At 52.9% G+C, this 25,155-nt stretch overlaps 1 protein-coding gene across 1 annotated transcript; it reads left to right on the forward strand.

The window, feature by feature from the left end:
- Positions 1–7,507: 7,507 nt before the first annotated feature.
- DUSP4 (dual specificity phosphatase 4) lies at positions 7,508–23,397 on the forward strand. Its single transcript, XM_027598483.2, has 4 exons — positions 7,508–8,369; positions 17,283–17,428; positions 18,457–18,676; positions 19,309–23,397. The coding sequence occupies exons 1-4, from the start codon at positions 7,937–7,939 to the stop codon at positions 19,692–19,694; spliced, it is 1,185 nt and encodes a 394-aa protein (XP_027454284.1). The 5' UTR covers positions 7,508–7,936; the 3' UTR covers positions 19,695–23,397.
- Positions 23,398–25,155: the final 1,758 nt, after the last annotated feature.

A 25,155-nucleotide genomic window follows, 5' to 3' on the forward strand; every position in this document is an offset into this window, starting at 1 on the left:
AGCTTCTTAAAAAAAATCCTCTAAATGAAAGGGAATAAGAGTTAGTCCCCAAAATTAGTCTAGGTGTTAGTAACACTCCCGTTGAGAAAATGTGGAAAGTGAAGGTCAGAACTTATCCAAAGTTCCCCGGCTGCTAAATGGCCGAGTTAGCCTGGAAACCCACATCTGTCTGGCTCCAAAGCCTGTGTCTTTTTCCCCTGTACCAAACAAAACTCAGGTCTGGAGAGGATATAGCTCAGATTCAAGGCAGGAGCATCCGGATGGGCCTTCAAAAGGGACCTCCGGTCACCCAGAAGAGAAGGCAGACCTCGTTACTTTGTTCCTTGTGGGGCAAGTTCAAGGCTGTGTGACAGAGAGGATACAGGACACTGGGAGTCTGGGGAAAAAGGGAAATAGATTAGATTAAAAATGGAGTTGGCTGGGTGCAAATTAGTTAACCTCTAATAAATGGGATGAATAGCAGGATGTAATTAACCGCTGCTTAAAAGAGGACCCTGGGTATTTCCCTCAGTGAGCAAACCCCTGGGGATTGTTATACTAATTCCAACTGAAAAGGTAGAGAGAAAGACTACAATTCTTAACTGGAAAAGAATAGAGCACATTTAGCTATTTTCCTTTTGTATGTTGATGCCAGATGGCCCAAATCATTTTTTTTTTTTTAGATAAAAACTGGATTACACAGAAGATCAGATTAGATGGAGGAAAATTTACACCGTCAGAAGAGCAGCTTCGCATTGCTGGCCAATCGAGGCTGATGTTGGGAGCGGGGTGCGTGGGCAGGTGGGGCCCTCATTTTGCAGGAGCGGCTCAGAACTGCCACCCACTGAGAAGCTGGAGGGTGAGAGCAGAGTCCTTCTGCTCCTCCTCACCTCTGCTCTGCCTTTTGTTCCTTTGCAGGGCTGGTAATCAGAGTATACCGTCCAGCTGGGAGAGGCTGTTCAGGCCCCAGCTCCAGAAAACCATTATTGCCACTGATGTGAACTGATCGGTCTGAGGCAGTGTCAAAGCCTTTTGCTTTTTGCTAAAGTTGTTAATTCGGTGGATATTTTTCATTCACGAATTGTTGGTTCTTGGCCTTTCCCTTCTGTCTACCTGAAAACTCAGAAATAAGGGCTTCAGGGTTTCTAAATGACTAAGGGTTTCTAAAGCCACTGATTGGCTAAGTGGGCCGTGCTCATCACTCAAACAAAGCTCAAGCTGAAACTTTGATACCTCTCTTTGCACTGCCCAGCACCTGGTCCAGCTGTGAGATGGTTATGGAGGGGATCGGGATGTACCATGGCAAAATACGCCACTTTGGGCATAAAGGCTGTTTTGAGCTGAAGGCAAGTGAAAAAAAAAAGAGACATAAGAAGAGCTCTCTGCTCTCCTTCCCATCTGCCTAAAAGCAGAGCATAAATGTCCCTTCTGCAGGTGTCTCCTTCCCCCCTCCATGTAAGGAAGAGAACAACCCTTATCACCAGAGACACACCCCCATATATTTCCTAGTTGCCTTTCCATAATTTATCAGCCCTAGAAGTCCAACCCTTCTTTCCTTTGTCCAGTCATTTATCTACAATGTATTGCCCTTTGTTAAAAATGGCATATAAGTCCTTAAGTTTAGCCACTTCTTTGGTTTTCATTTCTTTTCTGTGAAGCCCATGTGCATGTAAAAAAACAAAAACAAAAACAACAACAAAAAAACGAACATCAATTCAAATTAAATGCCTTTTCTCCTGTTATCCTGTCTTTGTCAGTTTAATTTGCAGGCCCTGGGTATGAACCTAAGAGGGTATAGGAAAGACTTCTCTTCCTCCCCAACAGTTATGATGAGAGTTAACCAACTGTTGTACAAAGAAAACCTCAACGAGGCCAAAATGTGGAAGCAAAGAACAGGATAAACTTCTGAAAGGCAGGATGTACACTCCCCATTCTTATGGGGCAGGAAGGACTGTGTCCAGGACTGTCTGCAGAATGCATGTGGGAATGTCAGTGGATAATGATGATCTGGGGCTGTGATGGCAAACAAGTGGCACAACATGGGTCTTCTGTAACGTAGTATTTTTGTTTTGTTTTGCTTTTTGTGTTTTGTTTTTTACTGTTTCTCCAATGAAGAAGTAATACCCCAGAGTCCCAGATTTTCTGTGATAGTCTCAATTTAGTGCTATTTTTATTGCTTTCGATAAAAGAAGATTTAGAAAACATAAAAACAAATGTGATTAATGTTTATAAGTCCAAAAATCTTTCCTGAGCATGTACTTGAACTTGTACTTGAACGTTTGGTTTGGAAAATATGTTCACCAAGGCTGGATCCTTAGAAAGGTGATTTAGACATTTTTTTGGTCCTAAAACAAGTAAATAAGTATGTTATTTTTCTGGGTTTTACAGATGGTAAAATTAAGATCTAGAACAACTGACTTGCTTGAGATGATGTCACTGTCACTAGTTGGAGTTGGGTCCACCCCTAGGTCATCTGGTATCTAGGTTGGCTCATCGTCCACAGCATAGATTTTCTAGAGAGCTTTTGCATCATCCTGGCTCTCTGATAGCTTCAGACCAATCGCTCATCTATTTTTAGCAGGCAAACCACTGGGGAAGAGAGAGGTGAGAGGTTAACAAATGAAAGGAAAAGATACAAGGCACAAGGACGGAACCAGTGTCAGAGGTGGGATAAAAGTTAAAAAAGAAAAGAAAAAGGACCTAAAAGAGAGGCCAAGGATAACATTTAAGTAGATGAAATGCATTTTGTTCGCACTGGCCTTTTTCTTGCATTTCCCTAATCCCGCAGCAGAGTGCTAGCCCTGTCTGCTCTGAATCCCCCTGGCATTTTGTTTGTTCTTCCCTAATGACATTTATTAGATCCTGCCCTGCGGTCACATACAGTGACATTCCCACCCTGACTCTAGCCCAACGACATTATAAACTCTTTGAAGACAGTCAGTGTTTTGGACCAATTTGTCCCCCACCCCCCGCCCAGAGTGTTGAATAAATGAGCAAAGCAGTATTCACAGCTACAGTGACCACCCCCCCCAAAATGCCAAGCCCATTCTTATCTCCTATTTGGAGAAGTATTTGTTCCCCAAATTTGATTCTGAACAGCTCAAGTTTTATCAAGCTGCTTGGGACATTAGCACAAAACACACAAATAAAAACTATCAACTTTGCTCTCCAGGAGCAAAAGAGGGACAGATTGGAGCTGGAGCCTGTTCTTTGTCTTGCGGATTTGTCTCGGGCATTTTAGTGTGCCTGGCTCTGGGGAGGGAAAGGAAATGCCTGCGCAAGTTTGGGCTTGGGGTTGACAGGGAGCTCTCCTGCTCAGGTTCACACGGGGCGCGAAAGGGACGAGACCTTAAAAACTGCCTTGGCCCAACTCCTCATCTGCAGATGAAGAAACTGAGACCCGGGGAGACTGTCTTGCCCAAGATCACAAAGCTAGATAGTGGCATAGCCTAGATCCCATAGTTTTCAAATAAAGTAGTGAACCAAGCAATGTATTGAAAGCTTTCTAAAGAGACCCTAAGGTTAGAAACCTAGCATTTTATTTTTGTTTCATTTTGAAACCTAGCATTTTACATCATTAACAAGTGCTATAGTATTATGCATAGAGAGTACATGTGACAAAGTCAGGACTAAAACTTGAGGCTATGTCTTTGACATTGCTTGATGTTCGGTCTAAATGTCGAAGAACCACTGTTTCTGAGTTCTGACTTGGTGGGCAGAGGTGGGCAGGGAAGGACAGGCATTCCTCAATTCCATTCGTACATGTTGCCTAAAAGAACACAGGGGACACACACTTTTCTGCTTTCAGGAGCATGAGACAGCTTCCCAAGTCCTTTTGAGCATTCTCACTGCCAGAGGGGAAGCTCCCCAGTCAGCTGATCTAGGAAGCCCAGCCAATGGGTCCATGCAAAGCAGATCATTCCAGTTCCAGGTGACAGTGAGGAACAAGGTACCTTCTCCCCTCAGGAAAGAGGAATCCACAGACCCTTTCTTTCCAATGCCACCTTGATTAATTCATTAATGGGTCTTCAGGCAAGTTTTATTCAGGCACTCTGGCACAGGGCAGTGAGTCAGAGGTTGGCATCGAAGCCAGAATAGAAGCCATAGTCCTCTCTGGGGATCTGACTCTGGGCTTTAAATTCCCAGATCACACAACTTCCTAATTGGAAAGAAATGTTCTTAAACAAGAGCAGGGGTTTTGCCAGGCCTGCCAGTGACTAATAAGGTCGGTCTAAGGACTGCCTGATGAAAGAAAAGCTGGATTTACATGTCACAGTGAATTTTTAAAGTATTTTCACCCGGAGGTTCACTGCTGAATATAAATAAAATCTCTCTCCTTGGGCAATCCCACCCAACTCCTGCAGATATGCCTTCCTTAATTAAATTAACTTTGAGATGACATTCACACGATGTCTTCCTACCAAACGCCTTTGTTTTCTCCAAGATCTACCTTATAGACCAGCTGTTTCACAAGGTTCCTGTGTAAACTGATCGTTTCCCACCCCCAGCCTCCACACTAATTGGAGACAAGTTTTAACATCTCTACAGCCGGTATCATTAAGCCGTGTCCCAAATGGCCCACACACTTAACAATACCAAACATTAAAAAAAAAAATTTTTTAGGGTGCTTACGGAGGATCGGATAAATATAAAATTTAAATTTCATTTGTTGAAATTCACACAACTGGAGGCTAATTCCCGAGTTGAGGAGAGGATTTTTTTTTTTTTATTAGTCTCTCAAAAATCAGGGGTTCGCATTCGTAATTACAGCTGCTCTTGGCTTAAGTACATGAAGTCCGAAGCCGCGGCTCCCCTCCGGGGTGCGGGCGCGCAAGACACACGTGGACACACACACACGCACACGCGCCCGCCCACACCACCTTCCTTGTGAATCGCCCGCGGGATTTATGGGCTTCGCCACCACGGATTACTGTCAGGTGCAGAAAGCAAGCCTTTGTCCTTGGGCATTTCCCTCCCCCCCCACCTTTGATGGTTATTTACCGGCCACGTGAGCGCGTGGCGGGGGTCTGGCGGGGAAAACAAAGGCTAGCGGAGCGCGGCCTCGGCGGGTAGGGCCCAGGGACGGCTCCCCAGCTCCAGCGACACTGGTGAAATTAGCCCAGACCTGCCTCCGACCGAGAGGCTCCTCCAAGAGAAATCTTGTCCAAGCCCTGGTAAAGGCGCCGGCATTTCCTGAGGCCGGGAGATTCTCTCAGCCGGGGGGCCTGGCAGGGCCCGGTTCCTGGGCCTCGGGAGAGCAACGGGGCCCGGGACGGTCGGGTCTGGGGGGCTCCCTGGAGAGGGCGCACGCTGCTGGTGTACCAGCGAGAGCGAGTCTTTAGAGCCTTACAGCCGGCTCAGCAAATGAGAAACCGGGACAGAGAGGCCCCCCTTGCCCCGGAGAGGAAGTACACACCCCTCCCCACGGGAGAGGCCACGCAGCGAGGCTTAGACTGCTGACCTCCCCCCCCCGGGTGCCTGGCGCCCCAGGGCCCCCACCCGGGGGCCTCGATCGGTGCGCAGATGTGGCCCCTTCCAGGGCCTGATCGGCGTGCCCCTGGCGTAAAATTTCGTAAAAAGTCAAGTGTTCAAAATGCAGAGCTTTTTAAAGACAATGAAAATTAACCAATTGCAAAAAAAATAATAATAATAATCCATGAACAAAATATTAAATTCTAAATAGAGACAGGATCCTTGCGGTGGCCGAGCCGAGCCGAGCCATTTTGCAGTCCGAGGGAAAAGGAAGATGCCCCTACTCGACCCGGGCAAAGCGGGATTCGCGACGCAGCGGGAGGGGAGCGCGGGTGGTAGGCCTCGGAAGTGGAGGTCCCCTCCCGAGACCCGGTAGGGGAGTGGAGGGGCCCCTGGGGGCCCGGAGGTGAGAGCTCCAGGGAGCCGCTCTGCCAGCAACAAAGGCGGAGCGGAAGGCCGAGTGGGGGGCGGGAAGGCCCCCGCGGGTTCCGCGGCCTTCGCTGCGGGGGTCGTGTTTCCAGGAGGGACCCAGAATGGAAGACTCGACTCCGCTGCTACCGGGGCCGCGAGCGAGTCCTGCAGTACTTCCCCTCCCCTCACCACCACCCCCCCCCCCGGTGGTTAATTCTCACTAACAAGATTTGGCAAGATGTCGGGCGAATAACTTTTGGCTTCTGTCGTGTCCCCACCGCGGCGCGCACATACCCCCTGCCAAAAGCGGCCTCTGGGAAATTAAATGCCTAAGTAAAACTGGGGGCGGGAAGAACGCTACAGGACTTGGAAAGAGGGATGGAATCGCCCTCAGAACTTATTAAATCCTTTCCGTGTCAATTTCTTAGGTCTAGCTTCGCACCCACTATAGACCCTAATTGTCATTTCCTGAGAAAACAATTCACGTTTTTGTGAGGACTTTTCCAAAAGCCCAAGACGTCGGGTTTCCCCCCCAAACCGGGATTCAATAAACATCTTTAGGGGCGCCTGGGTGGCTCAGATGGTTAAGCGTCTGCCTTCGGCTCAGGTCATGATCCTGGGGTCCTGGGATCGAACCCCGCATCGAGCTCCCTGCTCAGCGGGGAGCCTGCTTCTCCCTCTGCCTCTCTCTCTCTCATGAATAAATAAATAAAATCTTTTTAATAAAGCATCTTTAGGAAGCGTGGACGGGAGTGGCACCCCTGCCTTCCTCCGTAGGAACAACATTCCGACAATTTAATGCCGCCCTCTGGGTCGTAAAGCAACAAACCCAACACCTCGCTATTACCGGGCTTCGGGGCAGGAGGGCATTTCTCTTTCATCTTGTACGTTGGGGCTTGCCCGCGTTCCTCGGGAAGCTATAAGGCTGATTTAATGGCGGGAGATGAAAATCGATCACGCTAATGCATAAGCTAACGTCTGAGGAGTCGCGCTGAGAAAACGACCGGCCAGGCGGAACGCACTCCGTAAGCCCGGGCCGTGCCCGCTGGGCAGCGGGGCAACGTGGCCCTCTCCACTCCGGTGCGCCGGAGGAGACCTGCGAGGCTGCGAAGGGGGAAGCACGGAGGCAAAATGGAACGAAACCTCCAAACCGAGCCCCGGCCTCCGTTAGGCCGGCTTCCTGGCTGGCCGCTCTCCGTACGCCGAACGCCGCACGGCCGCGGCGGGGTGGACTGGCTGCACGGCGACTAGTGTCCGGCGGGCCGCGCGCCGCGGAGACCGGGGCCGGCCGGCCGCGACCGCCGCCGCCGCGCTCCATTCACAAAGTCCCGGCGCTGCCGCTCGCCTGCCGGTCGGAGGCCGCCTCCCTCTTCCTCTAGGTCTCGGTTTTATGAATGGGCCTGACGGCGAGCGCCGAGCGCCCTGTTTACTCCGCTCTTTGTGACGTCGCGTTCCCATGACTGGGCGCCAGCGGCCCTCACTCCATTCACGCGCAGGGGAGGGGGCGGAGGGAGCCGGGATGGGGCGGGGAGCCGGCGCGAGGGGTGGGGTGGGGGGGAGGGCGCGAGGCCCGGAATGGCAAGAGGCGGGGCCTCGGGAGGTAGTAATGAATCTGCCCCCTCCCGGGGGAGAGCGGAGGAGCATTAATACATCTATAAGCCAAAGAGGAAACTCTGGCTGGGGCAGTGCGCGGAGCTCCGGCTGCTGGTGGGGAGCGGCGGCCGGAACGGCAGCGCCGGTGGCGGCTACGGCGGGAGCAGCACAACGGGCCAGATACAATAGAGGCAACAACAGAAGGGAGCCCGTGGTCCTCTCCCGTAAACACACTCCTCTCCACCGCCACCTCCCCCTCGGCAGCGCGCGCGGTGCTGCCGGGTGCCCGAGGCCGCTCGGACTGCTATGTAACCGCGAGACTGCGGGAGGAAGGGGACCGGGGAGAAGAGGTTCGCCCGCGGGAGGCCGTGGGGGCCAAGTTTGCAGCCACTTCTGCACGCGCTTCCCTTAGCCCCCGCTTGCCCCTTCCTGCAGCCCAGCTGGCCCAGGTGTGCCTCGCCTCCTCGCGTGCCCGGCGACCATGGTGACGGTGGAGGAGCTGCGGGAGATGGACTGCAGCGTGCTCAAAAGGCTCATGAACCGGGAAGAGAACGGCGGCGGCGCGGGCGGCAGCGGCGGCCACGGCGCCCTGGGGCTGCTGAGCGGCGGCAAGTGCCTGCTCCTGGACTGCAGACCGTTCCTGGCGCACAGCGCGGGCTACATCCGAGGCTCGGTCAACGTGCGCTGCAACACCATCGTGCGGCGGCGCGCCAAGGGCTCTGTGAGCCTGGAGCAGATCCTGCCGGCGGAGGAGGAGGTGCGCGCCCGCCTGCGCTCCGGCCTCTACTCGGCGGTCATCGTCTACGACGAGCGCAGCCCGCGCGCCGAGAGCCTCCGCGAAGACAGCACCGTGTCGCTGGTAGTGCAGGCGCTGCGCCGCAACGCCGAGCGCACCGACATCTGCCTGCTCAAAGGTAAACTCGGGCGCCGGGGCGCGAGCCGGAGGGGAGGTGTAGCGGGGCTCGGCGGCCTGAGCCTTGGTGGGCAGGGGAAGAAGTGCCCGGAGGGATTCGTGGCCGCGAGGATCCCCGCGCGCTGCTTTGTGCTCGCTGGTGTGCATGGGTTTGCAAGGTTTCTGCGCGTTTGCGTGCAAGTGCGAGCGCGCCCGAAGTCCTCAGAGACGGTGAGGGTGCGTTTCCTCTGTCACCTGCCAGTCCGTACTCTTCGGAGCTTCTGCATTTATTTACACTCACTGACCGTCGGGCCTCTTAGGCGAAGCAACTCCACTGCGTTGCCCACCTATAGTCCGGGGGGGTGCTCCCAGTGCCACTGTGCGGGCCGGGACAGGTCAGGCCTGTTGGCTTGGCGTGCCCGGGCCCTGCGCCGCGTCCCGAGAATCCTAGAGGTGGGAAAGAGAGTGAAGGGTGAGCGCCGAAGTGGGAACGGCTCCGTAAACGCAGAAAGGCAGCTCGGGTTTCGGACATTGTGTGGAGCTGTGTCTCGTCCTCTGCTGCCCGACTCCGAGCTCCGCCTGGAAAGTGGCCAACTTCTCCCGCCTCGGGCTAGACCCCAGCTCCGGGAGCAGGGGGGCGGGAGGACTGAGTATCCGGGCAGCGCGAGATGGGACTGCGCCCCTTCAATCCAGGCCGCGGAGACGTACGACCTTTTGTTCAGACCCGCTTCTCGACGCTCTGTTGGCGGCGCGTGCCTGCTTTAAGTGAACCCTGGCGCAACTCTTCGGAGACGGGAGTTCTTGTCAAATCTGGAAGTCAGAAACCCCCAAAGGACCGCGTGCTAAGTGACTGGAGGAACGGTGCACCGGCCGCACCTGCCCGGCCTGGAGGAGCCGCGGCCCTTGGCGGTTCCCGCGCGGGGTGGGGGGGGTGGGGGGGGCGCAGAACCGGCTGTGGGTAGGAGCGCCCCTGCCGCGCTGCGCCCCTGCCTCCCACCGCCACATTCCGCGCATTCTTTCGCCCGCGTCCGGTCCCGGCCTCCGAACTCGCGAGGCGTTTCAGACCCAGGCCTTCAAAGAGCCGCTCCTTTCCCTGCAGGCGCCCTTCGCCTCCTCCCTCCTTTCCTTTTCCCTCCGGACCTGCTCACCCGAGAGGAAGGGAGGTGGTGGCGGGAGGAGGGGCGGAAACCTCTCCCCGCCGCCCTTTCCAAAAAGCACAACAACCCCGCTCAGTGTCGGCGAGCAGGGCTCGCCCCTGCCGAACAGCGGGGGGCTTTGTTCTCGCCAGTTGTTTCCTGGCCATTTGACCTGTCAGCTGCTGGGGAAATGCTGCTGTTGACCTTTGGTTGAACTACTAAGGCGATTTTGCTGATTTTTCTGTTTCTGTGAGGGCTGCCTTTTGCACCGACGAGGGAGCCTAATCCTCCCGTCTTCTCCCCAAAGCGCTTTAAGAGAAAGTGCGAGGAAGGGGTTGCACCGGAAGGACCGGCGCTGAGCCCGGCGAGCCGGGCGCCCGGGGCCCGGTGGCCTCGCCTGCCTGGTGGCGGAGCAGTGCCCGGGAGCCCCCGGCGGAGGCACGGCCAGCCCCCTCCCGCGCCAGTGTGGGGGGCGAGGCAGCGGAGCACTCCCGCCCTCCCCTCCCCACCCCCGGCTTTCGTGGCAAAGGGGAGAGAAAATTCTCCGAGGCGATGGGCCCCTCGAGTGGCACGGGCTGGCCGGGGCGTTCTCCGTGCCGCGCTGCGCTGGATTCTCCCTCCTGATTTAGAGCCCAAACCTGCGCCTTCCTTGGCGGGCCTCTGAAGCCAGGGCCCTTCTGGAGGTCGTGCAGACCCACGTGGAGTCTGGGTGCGTTTTGTTTTGTTTTTCTTCCTGGAAGAAGTCCGGAGGGGATCGCCCCAGAGCAGCAGCTCGGGGACCTAGGCCCCTGGGCTTCCGGGCGCGAGGACACCTAAGCCCCGGGGCGGGAAGGCATATTTTTAAGGTTTCCTCCTCCGGCTCGTGGCACCTCCCTGGTCCCGCGGGGAGAGTCCAGAACCGGATCCGTCCGGAAGAGCCGCCCCGCGGACTCGCCGTGAGGCGCGAGGCTCGTGCTCGGGGTAAGACAGGAGCCTCTGGGTACAATGACAGCCCCCTCGTAGGACAGGAGCCTCCGGGGAAAATGACAGTCCCCTGGCCGTTAGCGAGATCCCTGGCCAAAGAAAAAGGAATTTTCTAGGGGCTCTTTCGTCCCGAGGCCTGCACTGCTTCCTGTAGTCTGCCCTGGTGTGGCAGGGAGGGCGACGCCAGGCTTCTCCAAGTCCGCATTCTCGAGCGTCCAGGCCTGGGCAGCAGGTAGAACCAATGCCTCTTCAGGACCAGGCCCGGGGAGTAGCCAGGAAAGGTTTTGCAGTGTCTTCTAAGCAAAGGGAGGCTGCCTTTGGGAGCAGTCGCCTCAGATTCAGAGGGGTGGGGGTGGGGGTGGGGGTGGGGGTGGGGGTGGTGAGGGAGGGGCTAGGTCTGCAGTGATGGTAGAAGGTCTGCCAGGTTAACAGGGGCATATTCTATGTAACCTAGCTTCTTCTCATACATGTGCGAAGGAGAGGAAGCTTCAACACCGTTCTTCTTCCTGCTCTTGGTCCTCTAATGAAAAGCCATCCCTAGTGAGGCCAGGAAGACCCGGCAAGTGTCTTCTCCTACCGGGCTGGGAGAAGGAAGCAAGCCTCCTCAGTTCTGGTGGAGAAAATGTGGGTTCATGGGAGGGCACTCTGGGGGCAGGGAACTAAAGGGAAACACTGGTGAGCAGGAGAAAAGCCCCCTAGGTTATCTTTAGTAAATGCCCTAATGGGTTAGGGGTTGGCTGATAGGGTTCCCATCAGAGTTGCTCATTTCAATTTTCATGTAATGGGACTGTGTGTAGGTCTCATTTGGTGAGCGTGGAGTAAAAGTGGTCAGACGTTAAGCCAGAGGAAGAACCGAGTGTTGGTCTCTGCCAACCTGTGGGGACAGAAACGCTGCAGAATATTTTCAGAAGTTGTATTATCGTCCCCAGCCAAAGGCTCTCTCATTCTACCAACTAATGGTGCTTCAAAGTCTGTTTTCTCTTTCTGCCACTTGGAAGGGCAGTGGTTGCTCATGGCTGGTAGTTAACTAATACCACATGCAAGAATTCACAGTTAAGAGTAAATGTTACTTAATATCAATAAAATGCTGCCTCGCCCTTACATTTCCTAATAGTATCCAAGTTTTGCTAGGAGCAATCACCTAAATCACTACATTTTCTGGTCTTTTTGCTAAGATTCCCATTCCTCTAAGTTTACTTTATTTAAAATCCTGTAAGGCATTTTTAGGGAAAGTTTAGAAATTTCAGCTTTTCAGATTTTATTACAATACACATCTCCTTTGAAGTCCCTTTCTCTTTCCTTCGTAAATCCTGGGATTGGGGTTTTACACCCTGGTCATAAGAGAAAGACAAAAAGAGCATTTTCTTACCCTATTAGAAGTCATTCTTTGCCTCTCATACTTCTCAGATAAGTCAGTCTTACGCAGAAGATTTTAGGTATAAAAACACTATTTTGCTTTTCTCTTGGCTAAAATTCATCTCAGCTCATGACTTTTGTCCGTTTTTATTTGAGTTCTGATTTAAAAGTTGTCTTGGCGCTGTTGAGAAAGGATGATCAACTAGGTAAGTCTAGCTTCTTCCTCCAGGTTGGAACTCACAGGTGCTCTAGTCCTAGGGCCTGACCATACGGATGGTGACGTGACACTCTCTGTACCTAAGTGAGCTTCTCACGCTGGGACCCCAGGCACTGTTCCCTGTAGGAGACAGCCCGGAGGGCCAGTGACCGCGTGGGGAGTGCTCAGCCCGCAGCCGTGCTAACTGTGGTGACCGGCTGGGTTCTCTCTGCCCCACCCATCCTAATCCCCTCCCCCGCCCCAAGGTAGTGGTATCTAACAGCAAACCCCGGGGGCTATGAGGTTGCACACCTCCTCCCCCCGAAGAGAAATGGAGGTGCTTTTCTCCTTACAAACATGGTACAATGCCCATGACAGCCGAGGCTTGAGAGCATCAGAATTACACTAAATGGTAGGCCTTAAAGATAATCTCTAACTTCCACTGCAATTCATTCAAGAATGACAACGAAGGAAGCAAACTCACGGCTTTTTGCATCATTTGAACTGGATGCTTCCAACGAACAAAACTAACTAAAGATGGGGTGTAGGTACAAATGGAAAGTGAAAACCTGATAGTTATTAATTAAGCCCATCACAGCTCCCTTGGGCTTGTCCTCACAGGACTGAGGGAGGGTGGCCTTTTTTTTTTTTTTTTTTTAGGATTTTATTTATTTATTTGAGAGAGAGCATGAGCTGGGGAGAGGGGCAGAGGCCAAGGGAGAAGCAGACTAGTTGCTGAGCAGGGAGCCTGGCCCGGGACTCAGTCCCAGGACCCTGGGATCATGACCTGAGCCGAAGGCAGATGCTTCACCGACTTAGCCACCCAGGCGCCCCGAGGGCGGCCTTCTTAAGGAGCCAAGAAATTCCTTTAAAAAATCAGAACATCTGAAACCAGATAGCCAGTTTCCTTACTGGGAGGCAGTTGCCTCCTGACAAAGGCAGTTTGACAGGAAGAAAAGTTCACTCTCCAACGGAAGCCAGCAGAAGTCCGCTTGCTGAACGGAGCAGATAGCCCAGAAGTGCTGGGAGGGACGGCAACCCAGACCCAGCTCCAGTGTAAGGCATTAGGTGTCAGCCACCTGGCGCAGGACACACAGGTCTGTGCCTGGGGTCCCAGCGTGAGAAGCTCACTTAGGTACGTTTTGAGTACTGCTCAGGATTTATGGGGGTGCTTAACTGAGTTAACGCCCACATCAGGGGAAGTATTCTGGAGTATTTTCTAGAACACTTTTATGCACATTGTCCCAGCTCCGCATGGACGTGTGGCCAGTGGGTTGTCCTTTGCAGTAAGCTGTGACAGTTGCCTTGCTGTGTGAGTCTGAGAAAAAGAGTGTGGAGTTCAGCTATTCCTCAAGAAAGTTGATCGGGGGTGGGGTGGGGAGGCATTATATTCCTTTTCTCCCCTCTGGCCTCTCAAGTTTCAAAATGAAGATGAGAAAATGAGAACTTTAAGACTAGAAAGTCAATTATTAAGAACACGGGAAAAACGGGTCAAAATGAGTCAGATTATCTGTTGTGGAATTACATTCTGTTGGACACAGAACAGGTGGAAAGTCATTGGCGTATGTGTCATGAAATTGTATTCAGGAGCTCGAAAAGCAGATCTCAGAGACACCTGCTGCCAGTTCATAGTTTGCAAATGAAGTTTGTGACGTTTCGGATCACAGAGTATTGGCACTTAAAGATGATGCGGTCTGAAATCCTGACATCATGACCCTGTAGGGATACGGTCACACCTGAAACCAGAGTTCTGAAAAATTATTAAATAATTTTTATTTTATTTAAATAAAATTCATTCCAGAGGTTTCTGTTCTGTTATATCCCGTTAAATAAAACGTGCTGGTCATGACTTCTCAGTGACAACCTGTAGTTTGAAAAGCCCTGGGAAGAAGCAGAGTTTGGTGAAATGTCAGGAGTGTCCTGTTCAGATCCTTTCTGGTTTTGCCAGAACATTCGTGTCTTCAACGCAGTGAAACCAGCAGGCTGTGCCTCCCCCAAGAGAAGGACCACGAGGAAGGCAGAGATGGGCACACAGCAGGGTGGGCTCCTGATGGCCAGACTAGCAGGTGGCTTTGAGGCCAGTGGGCTGAACGCTGGCCCTGCCCTTACTTGGGGGGGGGGGGTGGCCCTGCGCCTCAGTTTCCTCTTCTGTAACATCGGGGCCAGTCACCTCAAAGGCTGCTGGTTGGACCCATGTTTGGGAAGAGCCTGGCACACAGTGGGCATTTCCCCTTAATAACAGTGGCTATCATTTTTACTAACATGGCGCTGATGGCCGTAGAGGATGGATGCTCTTGTGGGGTGTGGGCGTGGGTGGTTTCCTAACTTGCAGGCTTCTGCCCCTACCACCCTGCCTGCCTACTCTTGGCCCCGCCGTCATTGTGAGTTCTACTCATCCGACACGTCCTGGCCCAGTGCAGCTCATCTATCTGCAAGAAGGACCTCCTTTGGTGCTGCTCCTTGTAATGGATCCTCCGAAGCTAGTGACAGCTCAGGAGGGAAAAACCCTCTCATTGCTGCCCCTGGCCTGGGATGCTCCAGTCCCTTGGGCTAATCTGCTTCTTCACTTGGTTCCTTTCTGCGTGTTCTTTCAAGAGCTGCCAGAGGGAACTGACTTCAGTCATAATGTTTCTGTTCCATTCTAATGCTGTCTCCTCCCACCCTCTCTGCCCTGTTAGGAGAGGTCTGGGGGCTTTGGGGGGAGGTGGGGATGACAAATGGCCCCCCTCAAGCCTGGTCTGGCCCTGGGTCACCTCTGTCCTGCCCAGTTGGCCGCCTGCCCCCTGCCCACCACGACCCCTGGAGCCCTCTGTGCTTGCTGCTCCGCTCTCTGCCTGTGGGGTTGGCCGAGGATCTACCCCGAGGCAGCGGATGTCCCTGAGGGGGAAAGGTCCTGGAACTCAGACAGGGCAAGGCCTGCCCTTCTACTGTCCCACGACCAGATCTCAGGACCGTGAGTGGAAAAAAAATCGGTAAAGCCCGGTAGGAGAAGGCTGTCCAAAGTCTGGGAAGTTGCCAGTAATGCTGGGTCCCCTTGTAGGTGCCAAAAGAGGAAGCCTTATGTGTCTCTCCGGGGCCAGGCGCAGAGCATTGGCTGTTCCAAGCGGGCCTCGAAGGACGCCGCCGGGCCCCGACGGTTCATCGCATTTTACAGATGAGGGAGAGGCTCAGAGAGGTTCCATGACAGCCCTAGGCCGCACAGCTGATGATTTTTCTGGGTTGGCATGCAACCCAGACCTGTGAGTCTGAAGGCGCGTGCGTCTGGTTCCCTGCCCCGGTTCCCTGCCCTGGGCCTTCTCAGCAATGGGAAGAACACTGTGTCAATCACTCTGAGGCCCCTCCCATTTCCGCTACTCCGGGGAGGGCGGGGTGCTCCTTCTCTGTGACCTTGCCGCCTGGCCCTGGCCCCCCCCAGGACTCCGCCCCCCCCCCCGCCCCCGCCACTTGCCACTGGCCGGTGGGCACTGCTAGTCTGCCTGTCTCGGTGATGAGTTTATGGAGGGCACCGCCTAGGCCTTACATTTCTGTGGGAAAAAAAAAATTGTATTTAAATAGCTCAAATTATGTAATATAAACACAGAGATGAGTTAACTTAAAAATCTTCAAATCCTATAGAAACGTGTAGAGTAACAAGTAATGGCTTTGTATATGGGTGTTCACCAGCGGTTTGCTGACTGATCCTTCCCTGACTGTTCCCCACCCCCATCCAAGGGGAACAGTGAGGGAAGTTGCCCCAAGTCCTGTCTTAGGGGCCGCAGCTAAAGACATTCGCTAGCTCTTCCCCCATCCTCTCTTCACCGCATTTGGGACAGCCATGTTTGTAGCCTTATCAGGAAAAAGGGGTGCTAGTGGGCAGGAGGGGTGCCCCTGTGCTGAGATGACCACATGAAGGCCACCAATGCGCCTGGAACTGCCAGTCCTGGCCCCTCGAGCGGGTTTTTCCTTCCCGGGAGGCTGGTGGTTGTGACTCAGCAGGAGCGAGGCCGGTGAGCAGGGAGATAGCCATTTCTATCCCAAGGGAGGCAATGGAGGGGAACACAGAAGAGGGGGGCTCAGAGGAAAAACTGTATACCGTGTTTCTGTAAGAATCATTTCCCTTCCTCTGCAAAGCAGTATTTTCTAGGGGCAGGGGAGTGGGATTTGGGCAAGTCATTGACTCACTGTCACAGGTCTGCATGTTGGAAGGTTCCCACGAATGGTCCCCGGGCACACTGGCCCCACACCGCTTACACACAGACACTTCGCTGTGCCAGCCACCGACGTGACCATTGGGTGAACGGGTCCGTTAGAGTGGTTGTTCGGCAACCTGCAGGCTCTCCTGAATTAATTTTTGATCCACTGTGGGTCCTACAGAAACTACAAAATAAAAATACAGGCAGGGCCGCACGTGGACAGTAGATGCCGAGTTACTCGCCAAGCCAAGTCCCAGCGCTCCCTAAGTGAATCAGATGCTGGCCAGGTGTCTCTGTCCTCCTGGTGTCCCCCTGCCCCCATCTCTGCCCACCCCCAGCCAGCCGGCACCTTTCTGCTTGGCACTAATACTATTCCAGAGAAGTTGGCCCTTTATCTCTTTTTACTTAAAAGACCTCCTTTCCCCGGAAGACGATCCCACAGATAACCATTCCAGAGCTTAGCAACTCTCAGGGCAGGAAATCCTGCCTTGCCCCAAACCTGTATGTAGCAAGAGGGATTTGTATTTAAGCCCCTTTCCTCTTATTTTGGCCCCTTGTGGATTGAACAGCTGTTCGGGAGGCCAGGCGATTGGCATCTGTTCTGTTGCTGAGATCCAGAAGGGCTGGTGCCAGGGTAATTTTTTTTTTTTCCTTCTCTCCCACATTCGAGAACCTCTCCAAACGAAGGGCTGGAGTTGGGGGATGACAGACATCTTGGTAGGTCCCAGGGCCTGGCACCAGGCTGCCTCCCTACTTGTGGGAACCCCCAGTGGCCATCCTGTCTTCCATGCTTTATCATCACCCTCAGGAGCTGCTGGGGAAGGTCCCTTCGGCATACCCCCGGCACGTCCTCCTTTCTGTATCTGCATCCCGAGCCTGTCATGTTCCTAAAACTTTCCTTTCAGCCTTCAGGATGAAGTCCCCGCCAAATGAGGCGCTCCGAAGCCTCCACAGACTTTATCTCTGGGCCCACAGCGCCACCCAGTGGCCAGTGTAGATCCAGCCAGCCTCAGCTTCGCGGCCATTCTCAGTCTAGGGGTGGGACTCAAGTACTTTCTGGTTTCCTGCGGGCTTAGTGACCCTATCAACCCGACCCTATTTCTCTTTTACAGGTGGCTATGAGAGGTTTTCCTCCGAGTACCCAGAATTCTGTTCCAAAACCAAGGCCCTGGCAGCCCTCCCACCGGCTGTGCCCCCCAGCGCTGCCGAATCCTTGGACGTGAACTGCAGCTCCTGTGGAACCCCACTGCACGACCAGGTGGACTCGGGGCCCAGAGCCCGGGAGGAAGCGGCAACGTGGGGGCAAGGGGGCTTATTTTCAGGTTTCTGCTTTTCAGGGCTTTGGGACACAGTCCCTCAGTTTGGGGAGAATGTAGTGAACCCTGAATATTGGGATGGGGTGTTGGGGAAGGTCCATTTGATCCTTGGGATTCTTCCCCCTTCCCTCTTACTAGCCCCTCTGGGAAAAATACAAAGACGTACCTGTCTGACTTAGCCTCTGAAGTTACGTGCAGACAGGCGAGGATTGCTGAAATCAGAAGTGTGTGACAGGCTACGTAGAAAGCTGAGAGAGCATCCCTCGTTGAAGACGCGGCCCAGGGACCTGAGGCCACCCCCTCTGTGCACAACCCACTGTAAATGCCAAGTGGACATAAATGGTCGGCCAGCCCTCCGCTAAGAAAACCCGCTTAAGCCGCTATATTCCTTCCGAGCCCCGACTCTAGCTCTTTCATTAGATGGGGCGAATTTATGGGGTCCAGCAACTCTGCTCCCAGATCCCAGATCATTTGAGTCGATGTGACTCAGAAAATGTCACGAATTTAAGCCGACGTTACCTCATATTGCCAAGACGCCTCCTCTAGCCTGTGAGGCTGACATAACACCCATTTTTAGTGTGCCACCTGACCACACACCAGCTAGGTGTAGATGAATGTCGCAGATGGTGTGGCAAGGCCAGCATGGTGTCTGCCTCTTCATGTATCAGGGCGGAGGTGGGCTGCTTGAACCCGTGAGGGGGGCCCACCAGGCTCTACCCGTCCCGGCTTCTCTGCTCACAGCAGAGCAGAGTGGAAAGGCCAGAGAAGTCCCCTGGGCCTGTCGTTCGCCGGGAGCCCCAGCAGGTGCAGGGGAAAGCTGGGAGGGCTGTGTCCCCAGGCGTTCTCCCCAGGGCTTGTGAAAGCCCACCTTGGGCAGGTTCCCTCTCCCCATCCTGAGCATCCCAGCCCTTTTTCTGGGTGCCTTACACTCACCATGTCCGGGGGCCTTTGCTTTCCCTTTCTGGTGCAGGGGGGTCCTGTGGAGATCCTTCCCTTCCTCTACCTCGGCAGCGCGTACCACGCTGCTCGGAGGGACATGCTGGATGCCCTGGGGATCACGGCCCTGCTGAATGTCTCCTCTGACTGCCCGAACCACTTTGAAGGACACTATCAGTACAAGTGCATCCCGGTGGAAGACAACCACAAGGCAGACATCAGCTCCTGGTTCATGGAGGCCATCGAGTACATCGGTAGGTTGGCGCTGCGGTGGACGCTGGGGAGGGCGGGAGGATGGCGGGGAACCCCGAGTCCTCGCCCGCTGGAGGAGGGGCTTGGGGGGGGCGCTGCATCCGGGGTGTACCCATGTGCCCTCTGCCTCTAAGGGAGGCTGGCCGCCTGGACGTTGTGTTGCAGGGCGGATAGGGAGATCGGCTGCCGCGCCCGAGCCCTTAGCCTACGCAGCCAATACCATTTTCCTTGCCCGTCTCCAGATGTCCATATGATAAGGCTTTGGGGGTGGGGAGGAAGACAAATAAAGGGAGAATTGGGGTCATTGTTTTTGTTTCCGCAAATGGAAATCCTTGGAGGTATGTTGGGATTTAACCGGCTTGAACCCGGGTTTTTCCCAAGCTCAGTGCTTTTGTTTGGTGAAGTCTCAAAAATAGCCCGGAAGGGGTGGAACGCTAGAGTCCCTTGCAAGTGGGCTTCCCCCCGCCCCCTCCTCACTAGGACTATTATGCCTTGAATGGGAGTGCCCCTCCTCCAACACTCCTCAGACCTCCCCCGCCCCCCCCCGCCGCCCCCCATTGCCCGCACCTGCCGCCTGGCCCCCCCGGGGGGTGGGGCGCGCAGGGCACTAACGGCGCCGCGCTCTCTGCCCCAGATGCGGTGAAGGACCGCCGCGGCCGGGTGCTGGTGCACTGCCAGGCGGGCATCTCGCGCTCGGCCACCATCTGCCTGGCCTACCTGATGATGAAGAAGCGGGTGAGGCTGGAGGAAGCCTTTGAGTTCGTCAAGCAGCGGCGGAGCGTCATCTCGCCCAACTTCAGCTTCATGGGGCAGCTGCTGCAGTTCGAGTCGCAGGTGCTGGCCACGTCCTGCGCCGTGGAGGCAGCCAGCCCCTCCGGGCCCCTGCGGGAGCGGGGCAAGGCCACCCCCACCCCCACGTCGCAGTTTGTCTTCAGCTTCCCGGTGTCGGTGGGCGTGCACGCGGCCCCCAGCAGCCTGCCATACCTGCACAGCCCCATCACCACCTCCCCCAGCTGCTAGGGCCGCGGGGAGCCCCGACCCCGGCCGCCGGCTCTCCGCGGGGCTCTGCGGGGCTCTGCGGGGCTCGCGGGGTGGGCAGCGCCCACGGGGACTGACAGCGCGAGGGCCCGGCGACCAGGCGTCCCCCCCCCCCAATCCCCTCCTCCGGGGCCAGCTAGAATGGCAATAAGGACTTCGAAAACACCTTACAAGCAGACAAAACAAAACACTCCAACTTAGAGCAATAACGGCTGCCTCAGCGGGCAGGGAAGACCTCGGTTTGGTTTGTGTGTCCGTGTTACTTTGCAGATAGGAATTTCTTACCTCATTTTTTTAAGCAGTAAGGCTTGAAGTTATGAAACCCACAGATCCTGGCAAATGTGCCCACCCAGTTTTATTAAGGGGTGCGGGGGTGGGGTGTGGGGGTGGGAAAGGGACAAAAAGAAAAAAGTTTGCCAGAAGTGCCTGGTTCTGTGTGCTTCCTTCTTTTTTGTTCTTGGAACAGGTTTTGTTTTTTGTTTTGTTTTCTTTAAGAAATCTTACAGGACCTGGTTTTCCTTTCGAAATCACCAACAGGTGGATAATGATGCTTAATAATAAATAAAAGTATTTATTAAGAATTTCTTCAGAGGATGTAAGTGCAAGGAGCCTAGGGACGGTGAATTTAGGATATATTTCCGTCAATGCCCCGCCGCGGAGCCTCATGGCTCGCAAACGTCAAGGCGGTTGGGAACTGGACGGTGTGTCCCAGGTACGGAGCAGGTAGCCTGAGGGTCAGTGGGCACTGGTTGTCACTGAGAAGCAGGCAGTGTGGGGTGGTAGGAGGAAGAAGGGAAGGACTACTTTCTGATTCCTTTTGAAGCTGGTTCCTGGGTACAGGGAACACGAAAGCGGCTCTAGGTCCCAATGATAGAGCCTTTTCTCAGGATCAGTAATTCAGTTTGGCGGTGGGAGCCTTTTCTCACAGCCCTTCCGGAAGACTTGTTTATCATCTGATAAATGCCCTGTCGTAAAAGGTGCTCCTGGGAAATGGGGTGCAACTGAGATTGTCTTACAGTGAATCGTGGAGCGAGGCCCCTGGGACAAGCAGCTAACTAGAGATGGACCGGACGTGCATCCTCTGGTGATCAGAAGCACCATCTTTTTTCTCTTCTGCATAAATCGGCGTTTTTTTCGTGTTACAGGGTTTGCTTAGGGGGAAGTACAGCAAGTTCTTGCCTTCTCAAAACTCCTGGGTTAGGTGAATATTTTTAAAGGCCCATATTTCAATAAGAGGGGGGTGAACACGCTGTTTCAGGTCTAGAATGGAAGAGGGTGTAAGGAGCTGGCTAGACCCTTTGCTTGGAAGCCGGCTGCTGGGCTTCTATCCTGGGCACCATGGGCTTCTATTCTGAGCACTGTGGGCACGCAGGCGCCATTGTGGAATTCTCTCTTGGGATAATGCCATTTTAAGGGGCCTTTCCAAAGGGAGCCGAGGCTTTCGGAGGGAGACGGATGTTTTCTGCGGGTTGGGCTTGGGGGGAGGGAAGAGGGAAGCTACATGTCACTTCATCTGTAGTAGAGTGGAACAGTGTTACAGAGTGTCAGCTTAGAGGTATTTGCAAACTTGTCTAGAAATGAGAGCATGTTTGTTTTTTGGGGTTTTTTTTGTTTTTTGTTTTTTTGGTTTTTTTTTTAGCCCCTTAGGAGTCTAGCTCTAAATGAACATTCTTGCTCATCCATAAATAACTTCAAGCCTCAATGTCAGAATAGCGTTGGAATGCTCTTTCTCATCCTGGCATCCCAGACAGGACCAGGTTCATTACATTTCCTTCCACAAACATGAACCTGTGTTGGCATCACTCATCCTGCCTTTGTCAAGCCCTGTCTTTGGGTGAGGCCAGAGTTCCCGCTTCCTGTTTTTAGAAAAGCCAGAGGCTCCGGAGCCTCCGTCCCCGGGAGCTGCTTGGCTGAATAGGTAGGGGTGAGGTGAGGGGTTTGGGTTCCTGGACAATGGACCTATTTAGAGATGGCACAGTTGGCCGTTCCTACTTTTTCCTTGATTCCTGGAAGTTGCTCTGTGTTTTGTGATTAGTGAGGTCCAGTGAGCTCTGCAGCTCTGAGAGCTATGGGTTGCAAGAGCGGTTAGACCTGGGGAGCAGGCGAGCCTGTGGCAGGGGGAGGGAAGGCAACCTGGAACAGACTCACTTTCTATAGAACAAGTGTACATTTGCCAAAACCTGTGTATCATGCTTTCCCAGACTGGATTCCAACCACGCGGACAGTCAGAGCTCAGGACCAGCCCCAGACATGTCTTTCCCCCGCTTTCCAGTTCAAGTCTTCTGTCACCGTGTCAGACTGCTATTTATAAAGCCATTTTCTTTGTACTTGATAACAGCCTGAGTCTCAGAACTCTCAGAGATAAAATAGGAAGTCGGCTTGATCGGAAAAGGGGATTTTTTTTTTTCTGGTCGTAATTCTGTCATCGGGAAGTCTCTTTGATGACTCGAAGTAACTGTAATGAAGACACCGCCACAGGGTCAGCTCAAATAGCCAGGTGGATTTCAATTGGCATCTCTCCCATGAAGTGATTTCTGGTGATGCAAAATTTCTGTAATGGCCAGAAAACATTGCCACTTTCACTGATCCTATCAACGGTGCTGTTGGCTACCTTGGTTCTTCTCTAGAGACCAAGGGATGAGGTCAGCTCCCTCCTGGAATCTTGTGTGACCCAAGGATGTTTGTGGAGCACTAAGGGTAATGGCCTTGACTTTCCCATGGAGAACTATTAGACTGAAGTGTCTGTGAATGGTGCCTGGGCGCTCGAAGCTTTAGTCATTTCCTCCTGACGCCGTTTTGCTCAGGTGCTCGTTCTAGCTGGATTCCAGAGTTTTCAACAAGGTTGGGAAGCCATGCGAGAAATTTTTAAAAATCTGTGGGAAAGTGGACAGAAATGCGGTAGGTGGTTGATTCAGTTGGGAGCCCACCGCCATGCCCGTAGTATTAAAGCAGGGGTACACCTTGGCTGTCCATTGGCAGCAACTGGGGAGTTTTGAAAACCTTGCTACCAGGCTGTCCCAGGGCAATGAAACCAAGATCTCTGGAGCTGGAACCCCGGCGTCCGTATGTTTCAAAGCTCCCCAGGTGCTTTCCGAGTGCCCTGGAGGTGGGTCTTAATGACACAGAACTAGCTGGTCTCTCAGAAACCATAGCGAGGGGTTTGTCGCTGGCTCGGCAGGTTCTTGCTGCCAGTCCCAGCCCGGCGGAGGGACAAGATGGTTTCTCTCAGGAGCTCAGGGAGCATGCGACCTCCTGAACGGGGCACCTTTCATGCCCCTTGAAGGGCAGCTGACCTGTGGAGCATTGTTAGGGACCTAAATACAGTGTCTGGATGTTGAGGTTTTTCCTTAAATGTCCTTTGTCTAGCAAAAAAAAAAGAATGGGGAGTTTCACCTCTTGAGATACCCCTGTCCCCCAGGAGCACCCTGCCCATCCTGAGAGCTTATGAGTCATATGAGGAAGAGGCTTCAAGACAGAGCAATGCAATACTTGTAACTTTTGTAAATAGCCCCATCTTTCAGAGTGATGTCATTTCTACATTTGATATGCTTGTATTTCGGTAGGATGTATATAGTTGAGGGGATTTTTTTTTGTTTGGTTTCGTTTTTTAGAAGAGTCGACATGTCTTTTTATTTATTGCTTGAAAAAGATCATTTGAAGAAAAATAAATACATTTTCAACCATGTCTGGCCTGGTTTATCCTTTCCTTGAAAACCACACTGCAGTGATGACTTGGAAGGGAACGAAAGAAGGTCTGGGGCGTTTGATAATCCTGTGCACTTCGTGACAGCGACGTTAAGATGGTAGACTGGTGGGCCCATTTTTGCACCCTGAACTCCACCCAAGGACAGTGAGAGGAGCAGGCTGACCTGCGTCTCTAAGAACCTGGTTTCTCCAGGAAGAGCCTCCCATGGGAAGAAAGAATTGAACAATAAGAGACAGAGAGTGTCCTCCATCTGATCTACTTTGGGCCAGGCACAGGATGGAGTGACAAGGATGGCTCCTTTTTTAAAGATTTTATTTATTTATTTGACAGAGAGAGACAGTGAGAGAGGGAACACAAGCAGGGGGAGTGGGAGAGGGAGAAGCAGGCTCCCCGCTGATGAGGCAGCCCGATGCGGGGCTCGATCCCAGGACCCGGGGATCATGACCCGAGCCGAAGGCAGACGCGTAACGACTGAGCCACCCAGGCGCCCCAAGGATGGCTCCTTGGTGGGAGAAGTCAATCAAACAGCCTAAGCAGGAAGTGATTAGGGCTATAGCAGGAGAATATATAAAGCGTTACCCATGCTGGGACACCCCACTCTATCGATAACAAGGGGGTCCTGCCTGGCTTACACAGAATCTTAGGAAATTTTACTGGCTTCATATTCCATAAAGATCATGAAAATTAGCAATATTTGTCAAGGCCAGATTGAAAAAATACATGGATGTAAGTCAGTGGTCCCCCAGTGCTGATCTGTGGATTGCTTGTATCAAATTCCATTGGTACGAATTTCCCAAATTGTAAATTGAAAACATATTAGTAAACATGCATTCCCACTGTATCACTGTTATTTAACCTGGGAACACTAGCCAATGTGATTCGCACGTGAAAAAAATGAGGTATAGGATTTGGAAAGTTGGGAAGCCAAATTGTTTGCAGATGATATGTGTCAGAAAAAGAAAAGAACCAACTAAAAGAACATCAGAAACAAGGGAATTCAGTAAGTACTTGATTGTAACATTAATACAAAAAAATCAATAGCCTTCTTAGGTAAATATATCAGTTAAAAGTAAAATAGAAGTAGTAGATCCCATTTACAATATAATTTAAAAATGAAAAGTCTACAGTAAACTTTACCAGAGACAGGCAAGACCCATATGATGGACATGGTAAAGCCCTACCAAGGGACATAGAACACGTAAAGGCGTTCCTGGGTGGCTCAGTTGGTTGGGTGTCTGCCTTTGGCTCAGGTCCTAATTCTAGGACCCTGATATTGAGTCCTGCATCAGGCTTCCTGCTCAGCGGGGGGTCTGCTTCTGCCTCTGCCCCCCATTTGTGCTTGCTCTTTCTAGTGCTCTTTCTCTCTCTCAAGTAAATAAATGAATAAAATCTTAAAAAGAACATGTAAAAAAAGCAAAGGATGTACTATTGTGTCAGATAAACAGACTTAATACTGAAAAGCTATTATTTCTCCATAAATTAATCTACATTTCATGTGATCTCAAAACACCCAACAGCATTTGTGAGGAACATGGCAAAATGATCCTGATTTCACCTGGAGAAATATTCATGCAGAAATAGGCAGGAAAACTGATACACAGATGGGAGAGACTCCCAAGGTGGGGGGATGGGATTTACATCATTTTGTACTGTGGGAGATTATTTTAAAAATAGAGATTTTGGGGCCCACTTAAAACTTAGAGAGTCAGAGACCTTACAGACCCACAGGTGATTTCT

Source organism: Zalophus californianus, chromosome 2 (genome assembly GCF_009762305.2).
Source record: "Zalophus californianus isolate mZalCal1 chromosome 2, mZalCal1.pri.v2, whole genome shotgun sequence".
Taxonomy (NCBI): domain Eukaryota; kingdom Metazoa; phylum Chordata; class Mammalia; order Carnivora; family Otariidae; genus Zalophus; species Zalophus californianus.

Excerpts from the sequence above, each read along its gene's own strand:
- DUSP4 (XM_027598483.2), top strand. The coding sequence starts at position 7,937 with ATGGTGACGGTGGAGGAGCTGCGGGAGATGGACTGCAGCGTGCTCAAA. Across the intron at positions 8,370-17,282 it reads CGACATCTGCCTGCTCAAAG|GTGGCTATGAGAGGTTTTCC; the intron begins GTAAACTCGGGC and ends TCTCTTTTACAG. Across the intron at positions 18,677-19,308 it reads GGAGGCCATCGAGTACATCG|ATGCGGTGAAGGACCGCCGC; the intron begins GTAGGTTGGCGC and ends TCTCTGCCCCAG.